Source organism: Takifugu rubripes, chromosome 19 (assembly GCF_901000725.2).
Source record: "Takifugu rubripes chromosome 19, fTakRub1.2, whole genome shotgun sequence".
Classification (NCBI taxonomy): Eukaryota; Metazoa; Chordata; class Actinopteri; order Tetraodontiformes; family Tetraodontidae; genus Takifugu; species Takifugu rubripes.
Window position 1 is genome coordinate 16,063,976 of NC_042303.1, and position 22,905 is coordinate 16,086,880.

General features: G+C 45.9%; 1 protein-coding gene across 8 annotated transcripts; it reads left to right on the top strand.

The window, feature by feature from the left end:
* Nucleotides 1-105: 105 nt before the first annotated feature.
* Nucleotides 106-18,923, top strand: tfeb (transcription factor EB). Of its 8 annotated transcripts, none has more exons than XM_029827108.1 (13): nucleotides 106-430; nucleotides 2,548-2,844; nucleotides 6,946-7,027; nucleotides 10,439-10,543; nucleotides 10,624-10,791; nucleotides 11,612-11,710; nucleotides 11,818-12,006; nucleotides 12,606-12,692; nucleotides 15,341-15,458; nucleotides 15,580-15,636; nucleotides 16,029-16,104; nucleotides 16,181-16,328; nucleotides 16,402-18,923. In XM_029827108.1, the coding sequence occupies exons 2-13, from the start codon at nucleotides 2,807-2,809 to the stop codon at nucleotides 16,954-16,956; spliced, it is 1,722 nt and encodes a 573-aa protein (XP_029682968.1). In that variant the 5' UTR covers nucleotides 106-430; nucleotides 2,548-2,806; the 3' UTR covers nucleotides 16,957-18,923. The 8 variants fall into 8 exon arrangements, with proteins under 8 accessions (XP_029682968.1, XP_029682969.1, XP_011612577.1 ...); XM_029827109.1 differs by having other exon boundaries at nucleotides 124-430; nucleotides 15,586-15,636; XM_011614275.2 differs by lacking the exon at nucleotides 2,548-2,844 and having other exon boundaries at nucleotides 129-430.
* Nucleotides 18,924-22,905: the final 3,982 nt, after the last annotated feature.

A 22,905-nucleotide genomic window follows, 5' to 3' on the forward strand; every position in this document is an offset into this window, starting at 1 on the left:
TCCATGACCGCAGCGTTGGCCGGAACGCGTCCTGGCTAAAGTTAGAGCCTCAGAAATACTTCATTCGCAGTCAAAAACCCTCGCGTCATCGCCTTAAAAAAAACGTCAACAGTTGTTTGATCAAAAACTCCATTTCCCACAACCCCCTTCGCCGCCGTGCGATTGGTGGTGGCACAGGTGACTGCAGACGCTTTCGAGTGTTGTCAACATCTCGACGGTCAAAACGAAAACAAACTCACCCCCAGAGTGAGACAGCTGCATGTGGAAAGATCCATTAGCCGAACAGCCTTTCTAGTTTTTAAAGACAAACTTTTAAACGCCCTTTTTTTCCCCCTTGCGTGTGGCTGCGGGTGGGCTGAGCGCTCACGCCAAGCGGGCGCGCACTTTCGCCCGAACTTGACCACCCCGTTCGGACTGACCTTCAGACAGGGTAAGTGATATTTCACCACCGCCACTGAGCTTCTGCAGCAGCCACTGCCCCCCCACCCAGAACTACCGGCAGTTTATTTTATCTGCGTACTCTGCGCAGAAAAAGTCTTACTTTGTCTTTGTTCAAGTTATCCTCTTTGATTGGATAATTTGGGAACGCAACTGTTAAATCACTGCCCTGTGTTGGCGCATTTAGTCGAGTATGTGTCATCTGCGTGGAGAATACGGCACACGCGTTTATCTCTAAACGTTTTACGCACAAACTAAAACGTTTAGGAACAACCTTTTAAATTAGTTGAGAATGACATTACCTTTTAAATTAGTTGAGAATGAAAATCGGGGCGGACAAAAAAACCCAACTTGTGTCATATGAGTACAGATTTTACCGTAGTATGATAATTAGGCTGGTTTCATTTCAGAGTTGTGAGGAGCTAATATATAGTTGCATGAAGTCATAAAGCTGTTAAACGAGGACACTAATCAGTGTGTGTAAGAGTTACCCCTCATGCCCTTTATAAGCAGCAGCCCGGCCCATATCAGTAACACCACCTCAGCCTCGGGGTATGATTCTATGTATAAGCTGTTGCTTATTCGAGTGCTTTGCTTGAAGACCTGCATGGTGCAAACACACAAGTATTGCAACAGGAACTGCTTTTGTCCCCGCTGAAGTTCCAGCTTTGCTTACCTGATGTGCGTTTATTATTAGAATAATTACATATTTGATGGGCGACGTTGTTTTCTTGCCACTAGCCGTATTTTACTATTTAGCCACGCCTGGGTGTTTCTCCAGAGTCGAAGATTCCTAACTTAATTTGGGTGTAAGTGGCGCCGTGCTGTTGTTCCAGATCGGATCTACTTTATCCCCGTCATAACTAGTCAGGAATCTCTTTGCTGACGTTGGTCCTAGCAGTGTGTGTGTCGGGACAGATCACATCAGGGAGTGTTTGCCATTACATCCTGTTCACTTACCTCCCCAACAGGCCTCAGAGCTCTGGCGGTTAATTCACCAGAGAAGGTGACAAACTTTGGAGCAGAAGCACCGAGAAACTCCAAGTCTCGGCGGGTCTGCTTCCATTCCTGATGCAGAACTCGGAACCCTCCTTTTAGACCCCAGCATTAATCATCATCTGCTGAATTTGTTGTGTCATAAGAAAAACCGATGACAGCTCATAAAATGTGTTGCCAGGAATAGAAATTGGGGCACTCAGTTTTTCCAGTGTGATTATGACATAGAGAGTGGACGGAGCTGCACGCAGCCCCCAATAGAAGGAAAACAATAACAACTAATCAGCTTTTTTTTACCGTATGTTTGATTTGATGTCCTCATTGGCTCCCTGTAAAAGCACTTTGTCAGCTGGGATGGAGAAACACAGGCTCTAAAGAAGATCAACCTGCGTTCACGTGTGTGAAGACACAAAACGCACAGCGAACACTGTTGTTGTGGTGCTGACGAGCGTTTCAACGCAACATTTCACTTCACCCCATTTGTTTGTGTCTGAAACCAGAATCTGTGTTTTACTATCACAGTGAGGACAGTTTTGGGATGTGGGGATAGTTTAGCTGGTTTGCACAAGGCTTGTTTAAAGGTCAAGAGTAAGTTTGAAGGTTAAAGCTAGAATTGGTTTTAGGTTAATGTTCGGGTCGGGCTCAGACATTTAGCTGCGGCGGCTAAGGTCACGTAACGGGCTTGGGAAATGCATGTCAAGGTCCTCACAAAGATAGAAGTACTAATGTGCATATGTGTGTGTGCGCGCACAGGGTGGACAGCGAGGTTATGGAGTACATGCTATATGAAGGGTTGGAGGTTAGCTGACACACTGAGCTGTGAGGTCGCTGCTAGAGGTCAGAGGTCAGAAGCAGCCCATATGTGGGGCAGCGGCGGCGCCTGGTCGGACTCTCAACAAGAGAAGGAAGATCTTCATTCTCAAAATGCTGTTTTTTTCCCCCCCTTCTTTCCACATAAATGCTACCCTGTCACAAAAGTACACATATTAATCCACCTACCACATTCAGCCTGCTGCCGTGTGTGTGGAAAAGTGTGTGTCATATTTCAGCCTCATTGGACTCGTGTCCGCTTGTAAGTGTTGGCTATGAGGTTAATTTTCTTCTGGTAAACAGAGGCAGCGGTGGACACACAATCAGACTGACGCGGCTGGATGGATGTACTCTAGTGTGAAAGAGCATCGGCTGTGTGTAAACACATCTTCATCCCTTTGCCATATGGACAGTGCCTCCACGAGAAGGACGGATTTCCTCTCAAGAGGCCGTGTCTTTCTCAGCTGACCGAATTTCCCCGAACAATAGAACGAGACACAAAAGGAGTCGATCTTATATGTGTTTGCTGGGGTTTTTAAGACCACAGGAATGACATCTAGGGATGTACACGGTGACAACACGACCCATGATCTGTCAGAGGTGAGTGCGGGCGGGACGCTTTAGAGCATGTGCTGAATGTGTGACTCCACTTCCTCATCATTTCTCCATTCCTCTGTTTCATGTCCTCTTTTGTCTAACAGACAGTAGTAATGATCTTCGGCCGTAAGCATGGCGTGCAGACGGAGTGTGATGCTGCGGCGGCTCCGTTGTTAGCCATCTACAGCCAAAGCTCTTTATTAGCTAAAGTTAATGTTTTTTCTTTAATGTTTTTAGTGTCTTTGAAAGCAACGTTTGGCCGGCGCATCAGTTGTTGCACTCCTTTGCGCCATTAAAAGCCACAGCTGAGCGTACCTTTAAATGTCACACGGCTCTATTTTTTTGTTTGGCACCAAGAAAGTTCAGGGAACTTTTTTAAAAATGTTGCTGGAAAGACAGATATGAACCGTTTCTTACCTGTGGAGAATCCTCTGTGGTCGAAACCTTTAAGTTGCCTGCACGGGTAAACGAAAATACATCTAATGACGAGAAGAAAGTGTGTTTCTCTCTCGTAAAACATCCCAGACCTGTCAGAACATGGACCGCAGAACTCGTAGAGTGTCCCATGGTACCTGCTCACAGACAGCTGCATCTGTTCTGTGTACGCTCCCTTGGCGTGTCGCGGATGCCTGTCTAGATAGGGATCGTGGAGGTTTGGAGGGTCAAATCCTGTCCCTTGGATTGTATTTGTTACTTCAGAGTCACCCAACTGCATTGTAATGAGAGCGATGGGCAGGATTCCCCCCATCTTGCAAATGTATTTTAAGACATTTATGTTCAAGGCATGTTTGATACGCTGCAGCCTAAAGGTTAATCAGTTGTGTATTTAAGTTAACACCTTTTTTTTTTTTGTTGTTCCTTTTTCTACTGAAAAAGGGCAGATTTTATTTTAGAAACAACCCTGCCTATTCAAGCAAAACAAGCCTGCCTGTCGGGCTGAAAATGTCAATCATTTATTGGGTCGTTGTGCGAAAAGCTGTGCAGTAAAACTCTCACCCACGTTCGAATTCAGCACGACCGGCGGAATAATCTCTGTTTTGCACTTTGAACAACAGATCCCTTCCACATTCTGCATTTATGTTTCATTGAGATTGCTTCTAGTTCACGCTTGATGTAAAGTCGCCGACCTTCTCAGTTCCAGAAATTAAACCAGTGAACCAGAACAGGAGGCTGCGACCACCACCTGCGTGTGTGTGCTCGTGCACTGATAGATCTGTTTGTCCTACTTATTAGAGAGATAGGCTCAGGTTTGCATAGTTGGGTCCATTTAAGCCCTTGGAAGAACTACTGTAGTGACCTTGTGCTGCAGGTTATTGGCACCATCTTTGTATCCATGGTGACCAAGGCCGTAAACTCAGGAGTCTCGCCTTGGGGGCCTCTGGGTGGTGTGTTTATGCGCATGCATGCATATGCATTGGTGTCCACCGCCTCCTCTGTAGCCCATTGTCACAAATACAAGGCTTTCCTGGTAGGTGGTGTCTCCTCCTACAAATATGCTTCGCGATTGGCCAGAGTTTACAGGAACGCGGCTTTCTCAGCCAATACGCTGAGGGCCTCTAGTGATCCTGACCCTGGACAAAAATAGCCCCAGTAAATACACTGCAGGCACTATGAGAACTTGAGATTGTACTCTGGTCACAGCTTTCTATACAAACAAGGGATGGCGGTTGGTCCTGCTCTGCTGAACCATGTCGGTCTTTAGTGCATTCTCCGTTATGAGAGATGCAAATATTGAAATTGTGACTCACTTTGAGACCACCTGTCTCATCAAGGGCACAGGTTGGAGATGTGGATGTGACACTGGCGTAGAAATCTGTTCACGCTGTGTTGGACAAATAAGCTTAGCAGGAGTCTCTGCTTCAAGAACAGTAAAATCACACAAAAAAATCTGTTGGATTAAATTTTTTTAGTTGTTATCAAATCTAACATAATTTAGGACCTGTATTTTTTTTTTTTTACCTGCATGTTCCCAAATGTAAATAGTTGTGTTGTGCACCATCCCACCGCTAGGAGGCTCTGTGAGTTGCTCCTTGCTCCTTGTTGTATGTGCAAACTTTGTGATTTCTAAGTTGATTTTAACCATTTGCTGCTGTTCAGATTAAACAAGGAAATCTGAAATGCACAAAAAGTATTAAGAATACTTAAAAAATGACACGTAAATCATCAGAAATTGTGATAGAATTCTCCAGGATGTTATTGTTGTTGTTATTTTTACTATTATTTTTACTATTATTGTGGGCATTTAATCATCTTTGTTGCATGGCAGGGTGAAAATGAGACAAATGAATATGCTGAATCACTGAGCTACATCTTAGAAAGTCCCAAATAAGGAACCCGATTTTCCGTGTCTTAGTCATCTGTGTGAAACGCTGCACGTATGTGCTGCACCGTGATTTAAGGAGGGTGTCGGACCAGAGGAGGAGTCCCAGACCGAGTAATAGAGGGGAAACGACGGTGACACAGACGAGATCACTGGACATAAAGCTGGTGTTATTACTCCCGACTACCGCTTTCAAGAAAATAAATAGGGAAGAGAGGGAGAGTGGGCGGAGGAGGAGTACAAGACATAGGAAGCTGAGTCGCCACTCGGAGAGTGGGAGGAAGGTGACTAACACTGACTGTCACTCAGCCCACTCTTATGGTTGAAGGAGGAGTGGCATCCCGGCCAGTGAAGTGATAAATCAACACACTAGTTGATCAGGCCCAGCCAGCCAGTCTCTGCCAGGAGCTTACTGGAGCGTGGAGGAGCAGCGTTGTTGGCTGTGGGAGCAAAATGTCTGTGGAATAACTGCTGGTAAGACTGCATATTCAGGTCATGTCCAAACACAGCGCCCAGCTCTACGTAGTTAAAGGTGGCGGAGCACTTTCTGGAGGAGTTTCCTGAAGATTTACAGTGGCAGAAGAAGCGTGGATGGGAATCAAAATGTGTGCCGTTTGTGTTGCGACCTTTCAGAAACAGAAATGACTGCATTAATTACAGGCTTGTGTAGCAATGGTGTGATGTTGTTTTAGGATGCGTGACCAAAATACCAGAGCGGCTTCATGTTAGTGATTGTACAGTGCGGTTTAAAGTCTTTTCCTGACTTCTGTGCAGGTTCAAGAAATAAAAACAATACAGTATTTTGTTAAAGTGTGAGTAAATTAAACTATTATAAGGGACAGTATGATGTTTGAGCATGAGGGTCTACTTTGTTTGCATTGTCAGTTAATTAATCGAGGTTATGAGACTGTTTAAAGGCTTCGACATGAGAAACAACTCCTTGTTTTGTTTTTTCTACAGAGGAAGTTGTGAGTTTATGTTGCAAAAACTGATTGAAGTAAAGAAGAAGTAATACACCGATGACGTTGCTCTTTGGTCCTTGCTTTGCCTCACTGTGGTTGATTAGATATTACGGAGTCTGTTTGTTCTGATAGCAGCTTATTCCTGTTTCATCTGTCTGTGGGACAGACAGGCAGCTGCAGGACTGATTCCCTCGAGAGAAAGGTCTTGATCAGGCTATTTATGGACTGTTTGGTGACAGCGGTTGTGATTTACACACAATGTTGATGAGCTGTCGTGATTCACTCACTTTGGTTGTCATTTTGCCCATTGAAAGTAATTCTTGTTGTATTATTTACTTTGAGAAGCATTACTGGAATCAATGCAAATGATTCTGGTTTAATTTGAGTCTGTCCATGGTAATTATGTTTAAGCGCTGTCAGCCATGCCAAAATGTTTTTGAATGTTTCACTCGAGTGCACGTTGCATAATTGTCATCATTCGGGAGTTTTCTCTTCAAAATACTGCTTAAACAACAAAAAACTGCTTTAAACAGCAGGAACTGCAAGGCTTTTCTCCAGGAAAAGCAACTGTCCCTCGTAACTTCCCGGTCCTCTCCTCTTTCCACTCTGGAAAGTGTGTTTTGCACACCTGCTGCTTCCCCTCTCAGCTGCCCCGCCGCCTCCGCTTTACCTGCCATGTCATATTCCCATGTTTTAATCTGGCGTCGAATCGCTCCACCTGTCATTTATGTGCATGTTGTAACCTCATCTTTTCTTTGCTGTCTTTCTCTCCTTGGTTCCTTTCCACCCCTCCGTCTGTGCCCATTGGTCTACCATCTGCAGCGCATCCTCCATCACCCAGACATGTAGTCACCGTCAAAAACAGAGCAAAACCCACCGCAAACTCCTTTTCCCTCTCAAACAGGTAACAGCCAATGTTTGTGTTTGTGTGTGTGTCTGTGTGTGTGTGTGTGTGTGTGTGTGTGTCTTCTGTGGAATCTACCAAACACAGCAGCCGGCGTTGATATAAATAGTGACTGAGGTGCTACTCGACCCTGTATTCAGTGTCATAAGCCCTGACACCTTCAGTAATTAATGCAAGTGCGAGTGTTATTATAGTTTTTAATATCTAAAATTGCAAAAGCAGGCCAGAGTGTTGGAACGTGAGCCGTCAGGCTGTCTGTCCGCCTTTCCTGGTCTGTTTTGTCACCAAGGGATACGGCTGTTTGTGTGTGTGTGAGAGGGACCAAAGAGGAAAAGGGTAAGGACCCCATACTTGCCATACCAGCCCTGTCACATAACGCTGCCACCAGTATTGGGCGAGTGTCTGCACTCGATGAGTTTTAGGAATACTGCTTTAAAGTTAACACAATATCAAAGGCTCACAGAATTCATTATATTACAAACCTGGTAGAGAAACTCTCCATCTCTATTTTGGGCTGCGTAATCTGGAGAATTTGCCACAGCAACGTACAAAAGGTTAAAGATCGTATCTGCCTGCGAGCATGTCTATTAAATTAATGCATGACATTTTGAAGATGACAGTGTAAATCAACACCAAACACGTATAATCTGTTTGCCTGTTGTCAAATATCCTGGGCAGCCAGCTGACGCCGTAGAGCTGCAAGACACGCAGACTTTCGTGTATGTGGGTCCCTCATATTTCCACGTGCCTCCAGTGGCACGCACATAAAACTAAGAAACACTTAATCACTCGGAGGAAGCGGGTGTTTCTGAAAAGGAGAACAGAAAGCAAAGGGGTTTTATTTTAGACATCAGAGCAGGCGGACAGATTACACACTGCAGAAAGGCTGTGTATGTTTATGTGCTCTTCTCGTGCCTTTTTATCAGACGTAAAACACGATTTAATGACATTGATGGATCCCTTTCATTTCTTTATTTTACCACCTGGACCTGTTGTTAAAATTGTCGGTAAATTGTCTTTCTGGTCGCTCCACAAATGTCTCTGAGGACACACAGCATGTCCCCACACTCCCCTCATATATGAGTTAATGTACCGTATACCTGCAAACATCACATGCACAGTGTAAATAGGAATTATTTTACCTATTTTAGCTGTGCATGTTATATGAGTGAAGTTGGCGTGTGTGTGTGGGACTAATCGGTGGTAAAATCGAGAGCTGACCCCCAACCCCTGCGTCCTCCCACTGGCTGTCAGTGTTTGAAGCGAAGGAGCGGTGACATCACAGCGTCAGACGCACACAATGGTGGCTGTGTGCGTGCGCCACGTCACAGATGGCTGCGTGGCTCAGTGGATGCCAGGCATTGGGAAGGTCCGTATGGGGGATCATGCTGCCTGGCAGCGGTGTGTCACTATATGAGCAGGAAGTGATACAGTATGCGTGCACGTGGTGTGGGACAGATCGCGTGCGCACTAAAGGAGGTCTTTACATGTGCTGGGATGTAGGATTATGTTATGGAAACTCTGAAGCGATTTTATCTTACAGATTTCAAAAGCGAAATGGATTTTTAAAAGCAATTGGAATCTTGGTTGTTTATCTGTTGGGTTAACTGTAACCGTACTGGTGTCACTGGTGTTTTCACCAGTTTGTGTTGACATCTGTTCTGTCTATCGAGGAGGACAGAGAAGATTCTGATGAAAGTAAAGTGATGACTACCAAGTTTTAACACATCTGCCAAGCGTTTGTAGGAAATGGCATCAAAACACTGGTTGTTATTTTCCCTCTTACGCAACAATAATCCTCCAAAATGATGAATCTGCAAAGAGAATCACCATTTTTTTTCTTCATGTTTCGGAGAAATATCTTTATTGAGGGATTTTATTCAGCCAGCATTATACTCTGTCGGCGTAAGGTTTTCTTCAGACCCCCTCTGTGCATAGAGCATCCCCCCCCCAGGTGACTAAATACACTGTGCAGCTTTTCACCTTCATCTTTTTCAGCATTCAGAGTTTGTCAGTGAGTGATGGAGCAGCTGGAACTGCACAGCTGTCGTTTTCCACCAGACCAGTCTGCGTTTACAGTTTGCCCCCAGCATCATCCATTTTGGAGCTATGTGAGGTGTTTTTTGTGGTTTTTGTGAAGGTGAGAGAGCTGTAGGTAGTTGTGGCAGTTGGAGCCGCTGTTTTGGCGTCCACAGTTTGTCCACAATGAAGCAATGCTGCATTTTTGTGTTGAAATGTGTGCGCTTCGGCTTGTCGCCGCATTGGTGTGTATTTTTCGTGTGGGCCATCCTTTGGGCACAAAGCAAGCAGTGTGTGCTCCCTCGGTTGCTGAAATGTACACTTCGTACAACAGGCGGTTTCAATCCTCAATTGGAGCTGCCTTTCTTATTGTACCTCACGTACAATGAGCTTTTCTCTCTTTCTTTCTCTCTTTTCTCTCCGTTTCGTTCCCACTTTATAATCACACACAGTGTCTCTGATCAGGAACCAGGGAAACTGCCTGTTGACGACCCGCCACAGCTTCGCTCCTCCAGCACGTTAAAGTCGGGTCTTTGTAGGATTTCGCTACACCTTAGCGGACCCGGCCGTGCTCAGGCTTAACATCAGGGGATGAACGCAAGTCATTGCAGAAGGGGAACTATCAGCCTGGGACTCCCCACAAACTGCTGGGTTTTTGGGTGTTCCCCATACTTCTCGTGCTCACATGATCACCCAAAAACAACAGAACCATATGACTCCCACAAGACCTCCTTGCTATACACAAATAGGGGGAAGTACAAGTCACCGTTTCTGTGGCAACAGCTCACAACAATACATACAAGCTGTCTTGGAGAAGTCTCAGCCTAACTCGGCTTTTTTACAGTATTGTCCATCACATTACTGGATGTCATAGAATTTGAGAGGAAGCTGTGAAGTTACTGGTTGCTTTAACCACCCTCGCAAAGGTCAGCATTAAAAAAGAAGGGTTTTATTCGGGTCCTGCGTCTTTCTTTGGTAGGAGACCTGCGATACTTGTTAACTTCATGAGCTATGAAAACATGAAGAAAGTGAAAGATAACATATATTGTAGAGGACTTACACGGAGCGCGACGGCCTGGTCATGTGGTTTTAGTAACCGTGTGCATGTGCTCTTCCCGGTCAGAGCAAACGTTGACCACACATGACCTGACCTCAGAAAGGTCAGTGAAACTACCAACTCTTGCATGTGTGCAGCGGTTCCCTTTGGATTCTACCCAGGCTTCCTGGTAACGTGTGTTGCTCTTTCCTTTTCCCTCATGTGACTCACATGGAATGGAAATGGAAGAGAATTGTTCTGGAGATCCCACATTTCATTTCTCTTAACTATACAAAGACAGTAAATCCCATTGATTGATTCATTTCTTTCTCATTTCTTCTTCTTTTCCCCCACAGCTTCATCTACCTCTCGGGCTGGACTGTGGTGCATTGACATCGGCTCGCCCTCCTCTGCCCCCTCGCCCCCCAGCCATGGCCTCACGCATTGGTCTGCGTATGCAGGTATAGCGCAGCACTGGCCACCTTCCCACTGGAAGAGAGCGGATGAAGCGTTAAACCTCTCGCCACTGTGTTTTCCCCAGCTGATGCGTGACAAGCTGCAGCAAGAGGAGCAGCGTGAGCGGCAGCAGCAGCAAAATGCGGCGCTGCAGTACATGCACCAGCGCATGGCTGGGCCCCCCGCCCCCACCCCTGCCATCACCGCACCACAGCATTACCAAAATATGCAGGTTCCCATCGAGGTTCTAAAGGTCAGTGACAACTTAACGCTGAGAAATAAATAAAAAACCTCTTTTTAACAAATAAAATGCGTCATGTCAGCGCTGTCAAATGGAGGAAATTCAAGGTTCCGGTTCTTTGCAAAGCCCGGGGGAGAAAAATGTGGTTGAGCAGCCTGAAGGTTGAGAGACGGACCTGCTGTGATAGCACAGCCCAGGATGATGCAAATGTAGTGTGTCAGACAGGAGCTGATAAGTGACATTTTGCCTGATTCCTAAGATTCCTGTCCTTATCTTTAAACCGGTGTGTTTGTGTGACAGGGTTTGTGCAACACTCCTCTAGCTTGCTCATATCCTCCTGGCGAATGGTAAATCTCAACAACCCGCGTAGACTGTTTACCACGTGTCCGAACCTCTTGCTCGGTGCTCATGACCGCTGGCGTTTCAGAGCTGTCAGTGGCTTTTCCAGCTGAGGTGTTCAGGGTTCACCGGTGTCTGCCTGCACTGTGATATTTCAGCCTCATTAGTCCTCACAGGAGGGGAGCCCATGGTTCTGGCTGAATATTTGCTCCATTAGGACAACCATTGATGACGCATCCCCATGAAAAGGTTTATCTTTGTTCTGATGTTATCCTGCAGTCTAAGACAAACAGGACTGGGGTGTTTCACTGGAAGCAACGCTCAGCATTTAGTGGGCTTTTCTCTCTTGCAGGAATTACAATAAAGTTGGGAGAATTTTAACCCTGTTTATCCTAGAAATTGTAAATTAAAGCACATATATAAGGTGTTCTTGGGAAAAGTTTGACATTCAAGGGTCTCTTGCACTGGGATTGTAAATCTGTCCCTAACACAGGTACAGACGCACCTGGAGAATCCTACAGACTACCACATCCGCCAGTCTATGAAGCAGCAGGTGAAAGAATACCTGTCGACCACCCACGCTACCAAACAGGTACCATTCTAGTGCTCTGCAGCCATCTATCAGATCCTAAATCAATACATTTCTCATCTTTCTGTTTATCTCTCCTCTCTCTGTGGCTCTTGTCTTTGTCTCCGTAGGCCGTCCACGCAGTTGCAGGGCTGGCGCCACCCTCTCCTCCCGCCAACATGGGTACTACAGGGGGCTCGGCGTCTGCCCCCCAGCCTCTACACTCCCCACACGTGCGCACTGAGCAGCTCATGTCTGGTAACAGCGCCCCCAACAGCCCAATGGCCATGCTCAACATCAACTCCAGCCATGAAAATGAGGTCTGTGTGTGAGGGTACTTTTAGGCAAGGACATAGACCAACAAATTACAATGTAAAGAAACAAAATTTACCAAATAACCACAAAACACTGACTTAATTACATTCCTACATACAATTATGGCTTAATATTGCCCCCAAAATGACAATATAACTGCATTTTATGAAAGACTCATAATGTTTTAATTGCCCTTCGGAAGCATTTGTAAACTCATCAGTGCTGTAAAAGTACATGTGTTGTGTGCACAGTAAGTGGGTGGTTAAATTCAGTTACTGAGTGTTTTTCATTGGATTTTAAATGATCCATTACGACCTTGCAAAAGTAATAACGGTGGCAAGAAAAGTGCGTAGTGCCCTTTGAACCATGCAGACTTTGACCAGGCTCTCCATTCGACAACTCGCCCCCTCTCTGATACAGAAGCCCTTTCATTTTTCTCAGAGCTGCACTTGCAGGCTCGTCGGGAGGCTCGCTACCGTCACCTTTCAGGTGCTTTAATTACATGGAAAAACGTGCGACTGCAGCCAAAATAGGTTAATTGAGGGTTGCATGTTAAAGTCAAACGTCCAGTGCGTTCAAACATGCCTGTCTTCTCTTGTTTTAGATGGATGAGGTCATTGATGACATCATCAGCATGCAGTCCAATTATGACATTCAGGAATTCATTGATGCCGTTCAGATGCCAAACACAGTAAGTGAATCTAATGCACCCGTGAGCTTGTTTTCCCGGACAGATTCTTCGTCTGAATTTCCCCCATTTAGCAGAAGTTTCAACTAAAACCTGACTGACGCAACCGTGCGCCTCCAGGTTTCACTCTTTTACTCAATCAAGATGAGCAAATTCCATTTTTAAACTGTTGAACTAAATCTTCCCATCTCATCAAAGCGAAACGTTCGCTGGGCAGAATGTGATATTTTCACCTCTCTTCGGTTCGGTTGCTGCTGAAGTTGCTTGTTGCCGTCCTTCCCCAGTGATGCTCTGGCAGCAGCGTCTACTCACATCTACTCTGCCTGGCAGGGATCTAAGCACACTTCCATCAGGAGACTCAGTAGCTCCTACAGTTGGTATAGTTGCAAGCATAGATGATTAACCTGCAGCAACTAGTATTTTTACATAGTAAGTAACAATCTTACAAACACATTATCCACCATTAGTTATAACAGCTGATATCTTGTCAGTGTCTGAGCTGCTGAGTCAGCAGCTTTTTCTTTATGGACGTAAAATGTATGTGCATTTGCTCATCCCATTAAAATACAAACACATTAGAAAAATGGGATTGGTGCATCGGTTTGGCTTTTTATCCATGTAGACACAAAACACACACACACACACACACACACACACACAAGAAAAGGCTGGGCATTTTGAAACTGTCAGTTAAAACAGACTCATCATTCAGAAGAACTCAGAAATTAACTATTAAACCACTGGTAGTTAGAGTTCAACTTGTTTACAAGGCTTTTGGAGAGAGAGAGAGAGAGAAAGAGAGAGGGGTGGAAAAGAGGGGAGGAGGGAGAGGGGGATGAGTGTAATTTGTGTAAGGGGAAAACAGGCTGAAAGTCCAGTTAGGGGAAAGTTCACTCTTGTTTGGTGAGGAGCGGAGGTAGAAGAAAGACAGAGCTGGTGCTCCTGAGGTCAGTCTGTGGACGGGGTGTGCAGACCGCATGTGCTGCTGACAGAGGAGAAGAAGAAGAACAAGAAGAAGAAGAAGCAGCAGCACTGCCCAGCCAGACTTTAGATATGAAGGAGATGAGCAAAACTTTTGCAATTGTGGAAGTTGTTGAAGGAGACCAGATTCAGTTGGTAAGATGCTGAAGGTGTTGTTGTTCTTGCAGTTTATTATCTGAGCACGTTTAAAAGGTTTTTGGACGTCCAAGCGTGGTGAGTGATCTTAAACTGGATGCTACAGATAATGATCAAGAGTATGAGCAGGTTTCGCTCCACTCCTCCTGTGCCTGACCGACCAGTTCACATGCGATTGTATGTCGTCTGTGGTTGATTAGTTTAATCATTGTGTGTGTGTGTGTGTGTGTGTCTGCACGAATGTGTGTCTTTGTGTGTATCACTGTGTGTACTTCATCCCAGTAATTGATTAGATCAGCTAGATGATCAAACCTGAGACTAGCCGCTGTTTGGAACACTGGGAGAAATTCAAAGTGCTGATCAATATCGTGATTGTGCTGCGCGTTGAGGAGCGTTTATGGCAAAAAAAAATACTGAAAGGGATTGTAAAGGCTGGTTCTCCCAGTCGGCGGATTAGGGAGTTAAACTCACCTGATAATGCTGATGTGGATTAAAGTAGCAAATTCCACGGAATTCATGGAATCTCAAAGTTAGGTGGAGAACCATTGAATACCAGGCACAAATGAACAGGTCGGCTCTGCAGAGAGAGTGTGTGTGTGCGCGTGCACGCACACGCTGAGCCACTCTAAATCTCCCTTCAGTTGTGTTCGGTATATTCTTGCTGGACTCGGATGTGATTGGAACGTTGAAATTCTGTGTCACTGGTGGAAACACAGCACCCCCAAAGCTTGGCGGGCCGTTATAATCTGCCTTTAATTGGAATTCGGTCCCTCGTAGTGACGGAGATTGAGTGCAAATCTGAGATTTTGGGCCTTTTTTTATGCCTTTCATCAAATGGTTCCAACAGCATTCAACAAGTGCAGCCACAGATTTGTTGCTGAAAAATTGGAAGATTTTAGATTTGCACCTTAAACATTTTTTTTTAAAAAAATGAACGAGGTCACAGAGGTCAGTTTTTTTGCTGTTTATATATGCGTGAATGTGTGATTGCACAGCTTATGCAGTAGCCTGCAGATAAGGTATCTCTTCCTTTATCTTTCAGGGCTCATTAACAGTGCCACATTCGACCTCACTGCAGGAAGTGTGACACGCTCGGTAATGAGTCCATTGCACTTAAACTACAGTACAATTAAAAGCAAATCATGTCTTTAGGGGCCCGTGCGGACCTAAATCACGGCTGTTGTGCAACGTCTAAAGTGCAAGATTTAGGAGAGTATTTCACAAAGTGTGAGTTCAGGAGCTGGAGAATGGAGGAGAGGAGCCATAAAGAGAGATAAGATAGATGCGATGGCAGTTAATCATTGCTGTGTGTTTGGCAGGCCGCTCTCAGGTGTGATGTTATTGCATTGTCTGCTGCTATCGGCTCTTTACGGGGCTGTAAATGTGAACACTGGATTCACGAAAGTCCGTGAGGATGTTAAGGAGAGCGTCGATTGAATTAATCTGGGTTGAAGTCGACCTGGGTTTAGCCTGAACTGACACATTAAGGTCATTATATCTGATACATTTAATCGAAGAATGTGTTTTTCCCTCAGCTTCCCCTGTCCAGCAGTCACTTGGATGTGTACACGGGCCCTGGGATGAAGGGTCCAGCCATCGCCATGACCAGTAACTCCTGTCCTGCCAACCTGACCATCAAACGGGAAATCTCAGGTGCGGAACTTGTGCCCGTCGCCACCAGTTTGGGTGCAACCGTGGAAGCGTCCCGACGGCGTCTTGTCCTGTAAATCGCGACAGTTCAGCCTTTAGTTAATCGCCGTTTGTTTTTACAAAGATGCAGAAGCCCGAGCTCTGGCCAAGGAGAGACAGAAGAAAGACAACCACAACCTGAGTAGGTTTTTACGTTTGTGCGTCTCTGCTGCTGCTTCGTCTCAATGCTGCACAGGCACTTTCAGACAGTGGACAGTGGACCGTAATCTTTGCAGCCTTGTGCTGATTTAGCTGACACAGTGCAGCTGGTTGGTGGATGGTTAACTTGGTCATTTCTGCTGCTCTGGCACATACGTTTAATTGGCTGTGACATTGTGTGTGTGCATAAAAAACTGAAAAACCTATAAAATTAGACGCTTTTACAACCCGGTATTGTATTCTGTTTGGACGCTGTCTCCTGCTGCTCTGAAGGGGCTCTGCGCCTCATGTCTGATGCTTTTTTTGTGTAATCCTAAACCCACTGGGGTTGAGCTTTAGTCTTTCTTTAACCTCATTGTTTTCTTTGTCTTATAGTTGAAAGGAGGAGGAGGTTTAACATCAACGATCGTATAAAGGAACTGGGCACCATAATTCCCAAAACCAATGACCTGTGAGTATATATTGCTCTAATTCTGATTGGAATCAAAAAGAGCTGTTCAGATCTGGAACCTGCCCCGTGTCCTCAGTGATGTGCGCTGGAACAAAGGCACCATCCTGCGCGCGTCTGTGGAGTACATCAAACAAATGCAGAAGGATATTCAGAGGTCCAGAGAAGTGGAGAACAACTTCAAAAAGATGGAGATGGCCAACAAGCAGCTCATGCTACGTATTCAGGTAACCACTGACGCACCTGGAGGAGAATGAAACCTGTGCCAACGTGCTGACCGGTGTTTCCTCCTCTTCCCAGGAGTTGGAGATGCAGGCTCGGCTGCACGGCCTGCCTGGCAACTCCCCCACTGTCCTCAGCGCGGCTGACTTGATGCCTGCTTATATAAAGCAAGAGGAGGAGAATCTCGCTCACCATCAGGCCCAGGTCCACCAGGCCCAGCACTTACCCCAGAACCAGCCTCACCCCCAGGTCCAGCAGCACCATTTCCTCCAGCACCACCTCCACCACGAGGGCCACCCCCAGCCTCAGGCCAGGCAGCTGTCTCTGCTCCCCTCACACATGCAGCCTCATGCACCCATCCAGTACCCATCAGTGGGCAGCTCCCAGCCCTTTGACTTTGCCCCAGCGCTGGACTTTTCTGACGGAATACCCGCCTTCTCCGATGGCATGACCGGGCTAGGAGACCTGGGTGGACTAGATGTCCAAGCGAGGAGAGGCGAGCTGGGCTTCCTGATGATGGAGGCCCTGTCCCCCATAGGGGGAGATCCGCTGCTCTCTGCGATGTCCCCCGAAGCCTCCGTCGACTCCAGCCGCAGATCCAGCTTCAGCATAGAGGACGGAGACATACTGTAGGAAGACGGCTCACAGGCACATGCAGACGGGATCCAGCAGTTAAACAAACGTACAGGCAGCCTTCGGGACAGCGGGGGTGCGCATCAGCACATACCTCAGAAAGGAATCGGCCCCGCAAACACCAGATCTCACATTTTAAACAGTCATATACATATAGACAATAACTCCCCCTGAAGAATAACAAAAAGGTGTTTGTGCACACAAATCAGCCAGATAAAGTGAGCGTTGTAAAACTTGGCTCAACAGACATTTATGGGGGGTGAACCGAGATTACCGGGTCATGAGTCCTATGGAACGTTCAGCCTAGTTTCCATAAAGATGGCTCTGAGCCCTGACAGAACAAGGGACAAAACTACTGCAGCAGCTAACTGAAATCACTTGTCTGAGTACAACTGATTGCATTTTAGAGAGATGTTTTTTTTTCTTTTAAAAAAAAAAAAAATCAGTAAATGATAAACCAAAATGGTTCTGCATGCATTTGTATATTTTTGCAAACAGGGATGTGTCTATACCTGCTTTTCCACACTTTGCTTTGGCCTTTAGCTTTAGCTAGTTTGATTGCTGACGATGTTAGCTTGCTGGATGGAGGTGCAAATGTAAGAAAAAAACACCTCACCGGGTGGGTATTTAACCACTGAAGACTGAATAATGTCACTGCCGTCTTCTCATAAACACGCTCTGCTGTCACCTTATTTATTTCCACCATTACAGATTCTGGTGAAGAGAGTCCAGGAAACAGGTTTACAGTCTCCGAAAGTAGGGTCTAGTCCCAAATACTCAGGTACTGTCCCACAACACACTAGCAGTATCCTCCAGCCAAGCAACAGTCAATGCTAACTAGCGCTGCTAATGTTTATATGCATTTGCTCACTCCTGGCCATCAAACGTGTGTTTTAGACATAGTTTTTGCTTCTATGCACATAGATTCTCTCTCCTTGGTCATTTGGCTCTGACCAGTTGCCTTTGAGAAGTGAGGGAGAAGCTGTATTGACAGGGTTTCCTCCTGATGATATTTATTCCCGTTGGACAACAGAAGTGCTGTAATCAGAAATAAACTCACACTTGAACCAGGCAGCCACCCAGAATGCTGAAGAGTTCCGTAATGCACGCACAGCCTCGCATCAGCACGCTAACCACGCTGTTCTCCCACTTCTCGGCAGAAACCGGCCGAACTGCCACCCGAAATAAAGGGAGTTGTCATGGTGACGGTTGGGCATTTTGAGGTGGATCTCAGTTGTGTTTCTGCTGTAGTGAACGTGGCTTGGCTTTGATTTGATAAAGCGTATGATCAGTAAAGGTTAGGTAAAAGAACAATGATTTCTTTATTATTTTTTTTTGCATTAAAGTTGTTTATTTCTCCCAAAGCACTGGACACTGTATCATTGTGTTGACTTTGTACATTAAAGAATGATGGAATTAGATATATTTGAAAAAAATGTTAGATGCCACTAAGCCACTTAACTGTATTTTATTTGTATCATTTTGTTGTAAATTCTGTTTTATTCCGAAATGACCCTTTGCTATTTTCACTGAGCACACTATGAAGGCTGCCTGATTGGAGTGGGGAGCTGTCCATAAAGTTCCAGAGACTTGAGGATTATGTATATTATTACTGCCATTTTGATATGATTGAAACTATATTTTTCTTTTAATTCTCTGTAGCCTTCGAGCCGGACGTAGACGAAAGGTGATCCCAAATTTTCTTTCTTTTGACTGACCCGTGGTTCCGGTCAGACTGATACAGTTAGCATCCTTCCTTTACAGATTTGGTTTCCATGGTTTCACATGCCGGTTGTGCCTTTTTCTCCGATCGAGAACAGTTTGAATTTTACTGTCACCCAAACCGACACTCCAAAGAGCTACACGGGCCTCTCTGACTTTCCACTAGAGGGCGCTCCGATGAGCAAAACACAGGGAAAAGTGGTTTTGATTTTATTAAGAATATAAAATGTTTTACCAGAATCCAACCAGCCTCGTGTGTGTTCTTTTGTGTACATGTGTGACTGTTTTGTCAGCATGTATTGTTAGAGGCCACCAGACATTTCTGAGGTCAAACAAGATACGGCCCTGAATTCTGGGGAAATTTGACATTTTGTTGCTTTAATATTAATGTGAGATAAACGATAAAATAAGGGATGTTCCTTCACAATGTGAGAAATAAACTGAACATGAGAAATCAGCCCGATCTAAATGGCAATTTTATGAAAATGCTCTACAGCGAACAGATGGGAATATAAAACCCATAATCATAATGAATTTTAGTGTGTTTTGGTTCTTTATGTGCAGATAATTATTTAAGGTGCTGTTGTGGCCTGTGACCAATAGGGGGAACCAGAGATCCATATTGTAGGTGAAAGCTGACAGAAAGGACGAAGCGTCTTTAAAATAATTTAATAAATCAGTTTCCCGTTTATAGATACTAGGGAGTGATGCTTAATATGTTGTTTTGGTCACGTTGGTCTCTTGTGTTTGTGAAACATCCTCGCAGCCCCAGCAAACAGCTACCCTGTGCACGTGTTTAAAAATCGAACCAAAAAAAGAACCAAGTGTTTGACAAATGCAGTGTTCCGGGTGCAGAGTGAATATATTCGGAGCTGATGGGCTTCAATTTTCACCTACTTTCCTCTTTTTTCCCATCATCTCCTCTGCAACTCATTTCATCATCATCTCCTGATGTATTAGTCCATGGCTGCAGCAGGATGATCCATAAACCATTTAACAGCCTTTCTAAAGTTAAATTGCAGTAATCTTATTCCTCATCCGCGCCCAGAAGACGCACACATGCGCACGCACACACTAACTGATGCCACAGAGCATGTTAAAGTGTAGCGGTGGTGTCTGCAGCCCATCCGCAGGCCCATTCTCCTGGGTCTTTATGATGCTAATGTACTCCCCAGTCTAATAAATCCCTGTAGAGCTGCAAGGAGGAGATCTTATGGCTCACTCCGATCGCCACCTTTTCGTCCATCTCCCCCACAGCAGACGTGCACCCGGTGCTATTAGAGCCGCAGAAGTGCCTGCCTTGCACTTCCCCAGATACTTGGGTGGCTGTTTAGTGGGAGTGAGGGGGGGAAAAGGTTGTGACAAATCAAACAGGAAGGGGCAGTTTAAGAGACGCTGGCGCAGGAATGTAGATTTCAGCCCCGGAACAGAGAAACAATCATCACGGCCCCTTTTTTCCCCTCACATTTGTGCCTCTGAAGGTTTCAGGACAGCCCCTCAACCTATACATTCATCTAATTGACCTTCTTTTTGCACTAGTTGTGATGGTGGCGGGTGTTTTCTAAGGCGGTGGGTTTATCCTGACCTGATCTGATTGATGGGCCTGTTGAGTGTAGACAAACCATGGAGGAGTGTGTAATCAACAAAATCCAATTCTGCCACAGATGGGCTGAAGAAACACCACAACCTGTCCTCCAACCACTCACCGTTCTTTTTATCCTCCCTCTTCTCCCCCCTCATCAGTCTCTCCACCCCTCCCCGCTTCCCTGGCTCCCTCCCAGGGGGGCAGTGTGTCACTCAGCTTGAAGCCCATGGAAGAGAGGTGAAAGGGGGCTGATTGAGCTAATTTAGCCCCTGGATGTGAGAGCAAGAAAGGCCTCACCTTCTGCTAATAGACAGACATCAAAATGGAGATGAGTGAGGGAGGAGGGATGAAAGAAGGGAAAGAAGAGCTCGAGGAGGTGGGAGCTATAAAACAGTGACGACTTTTTGATAGATTTACGTCTTTTTTGTCCAAGGGGGTGTGCGGAAAACTTTTATGGACGATGGGTGACATTGTGAAGTTGCTCCAGGTTTAAATGTGTTGCCTCAGATTAAAACCTGCTGATATTACTTATTGATCCATCCTTCTCCATTAAGATCCCATCAATCACCCTCCGCTCTATGATCCGGTCCGCCCCGGTCACTCACCTCACGTACCGCCATGTAGAGAAATACTGGGAGCGGCGCTCGGAGACACCTTTGACAGCGTTTGCAGGGATTCATACTCATGTCGGGTCTGATTTAAAGGCCAAACGCCTCTAATGACGATACCATCTTGTTGTTAAGAGCCAGAACTTTATTTTACGTACACATGGTTCATATACCTGCCTTCATGCAGGCGCGGCCTTCACTTGCATTCCGCCTCCTGTCCTTCTTCTCCCCTGCCTCTCTTTATTCTCCTGCACCATTGTCCATCTTCCGCTACATATTTAATACTCTTCGCTGACTCCCTTCAACCCCTCATGCCTCTATTCCTGAAAGAAAAGGAGCTCAAATTGGCTGGAGAGATGAATAATGTCACTGCCATTAATGGAGGCATGGATGTATCAGTCTTTTCATGTGTGTGGGGGTGAAGGGACGACTCGAAGGAGGCGAAGCGGCGGCGGCGGCGGCGGCGGCGGTGGAGTGGACTCCGGTCCTGCTCTTTATGCTCCCTTCCAACTTTTGCACAGATTGCAGAAAAGGAGAAATGATTTCCGCATGGAGATTTCCCTCCACGGCCTGCGGCGATTAGCTTAAGTCATAAAATATTTGAGCCTTTGACTTTTTACTTCCTCTGAAAGAGGTGTATGAAAGTACATTTAGCGGAAACTATAATTTAGACTTTCTTTCACTATCATGAGAGATGAATTCAAATTAATTTAAGCTTGCCTTTTTAGCTGATAAAATTCAATTTTGCTCTTAATTGAAGCCCTTTCACAGCCATTCAGAGGCTGCCATGGAGTGTATTCCCGTGGGTGGCCGATAGGGGGAGATAGTGGTCCACAGGCAGCCATCAGAGCTGAGGAAGAAGACAGGGCCCCGCTGACATTTGCTCACTGGGAAAATGAATCTGTTGTTTGGACTCACACGAGTGTCAGTCGCCGACAGACTTAACAGCCGGAACAACCAGCACGGTGTTGTCTCTAAACGCCACCATCACCGTCCGGGAGGTGATGGGCAAACTGTTGTTGGGCTGCTGTATAAAAGATGGAGTGTGTACGCTCTCAGTTTAGTGGGCTGGGCCCCATCTTTCATTATCAGGATGAATAATATATCCGACACAACATTTGTCACATTCTGAAGGTTAAACACTCCCTCATTTCCTCCCGCAGGATGACGGAGCAGCCGTGACAGTAATGAATCCAGCATCACCTCCTCGTTTCACTCTTCGTCCTCCTGAATTTGAAATTTGTCTCCAACAGCAGCACGGATGATGAACGTATCGTCGCCCTTGGCAACCAAAAACCCAGGAAGATAACTGGCAAACTAATGGTCTGCGGGTGCACGATTCATCCGCACCTATAAGCTCCTGAGATCTGTTTGTTCGCACTCTGTGTTCCTCTATCTGTCAATCCAGCCACTCATCCACTCATCCGCTCATCCATCCAACTTGCAAATCCTCTTCCACTCGCTGCTGATGCGGAGTGAGAAGCTGTTTCCCTGAACTCCAACTCTGAAGGTTACACAGATTTGACTTTTACCCCCCCTCCGTACCTCCCTGAAAAGCAGCGTAGATTATACAGCCTACAGCTGTTATCACATTTATGCCCTTCTTCAAGCTCCTTTTTATTCCCGTTCTCTCGTTTCTTTCAGAGACCTGAAGATAACGGCACACCACATGACGCCATTGTCCTCCTCCGTCTCTCTCCTGCAGCTCGTAGGTGGAGATTTAAAGTTCTGTTTTAAAACTGCCACTGTTCCAATCCTACTTAACCCCCCCTCCCTCTCTCCCTCTTGTCTCCCCCCCCTTCCTCCTGAGTATACTGCCTAACCCCTCTGAACTTCAGTCAGAGTTACTGAAGACCCGGAGTACACCGGGGAGTCGGCTGCACCGCTGAGAGACAGCCAGAGATAGACGGAGACTTAGCTGCATGCTATTCCACCGCTCTCTACGGTAATAAGAAAAGTTTCTGTTCTTTTCTGTGTTACAGCAGGGAGATAAAACTGGGGATCACGCACACACACACACACACACACACACAC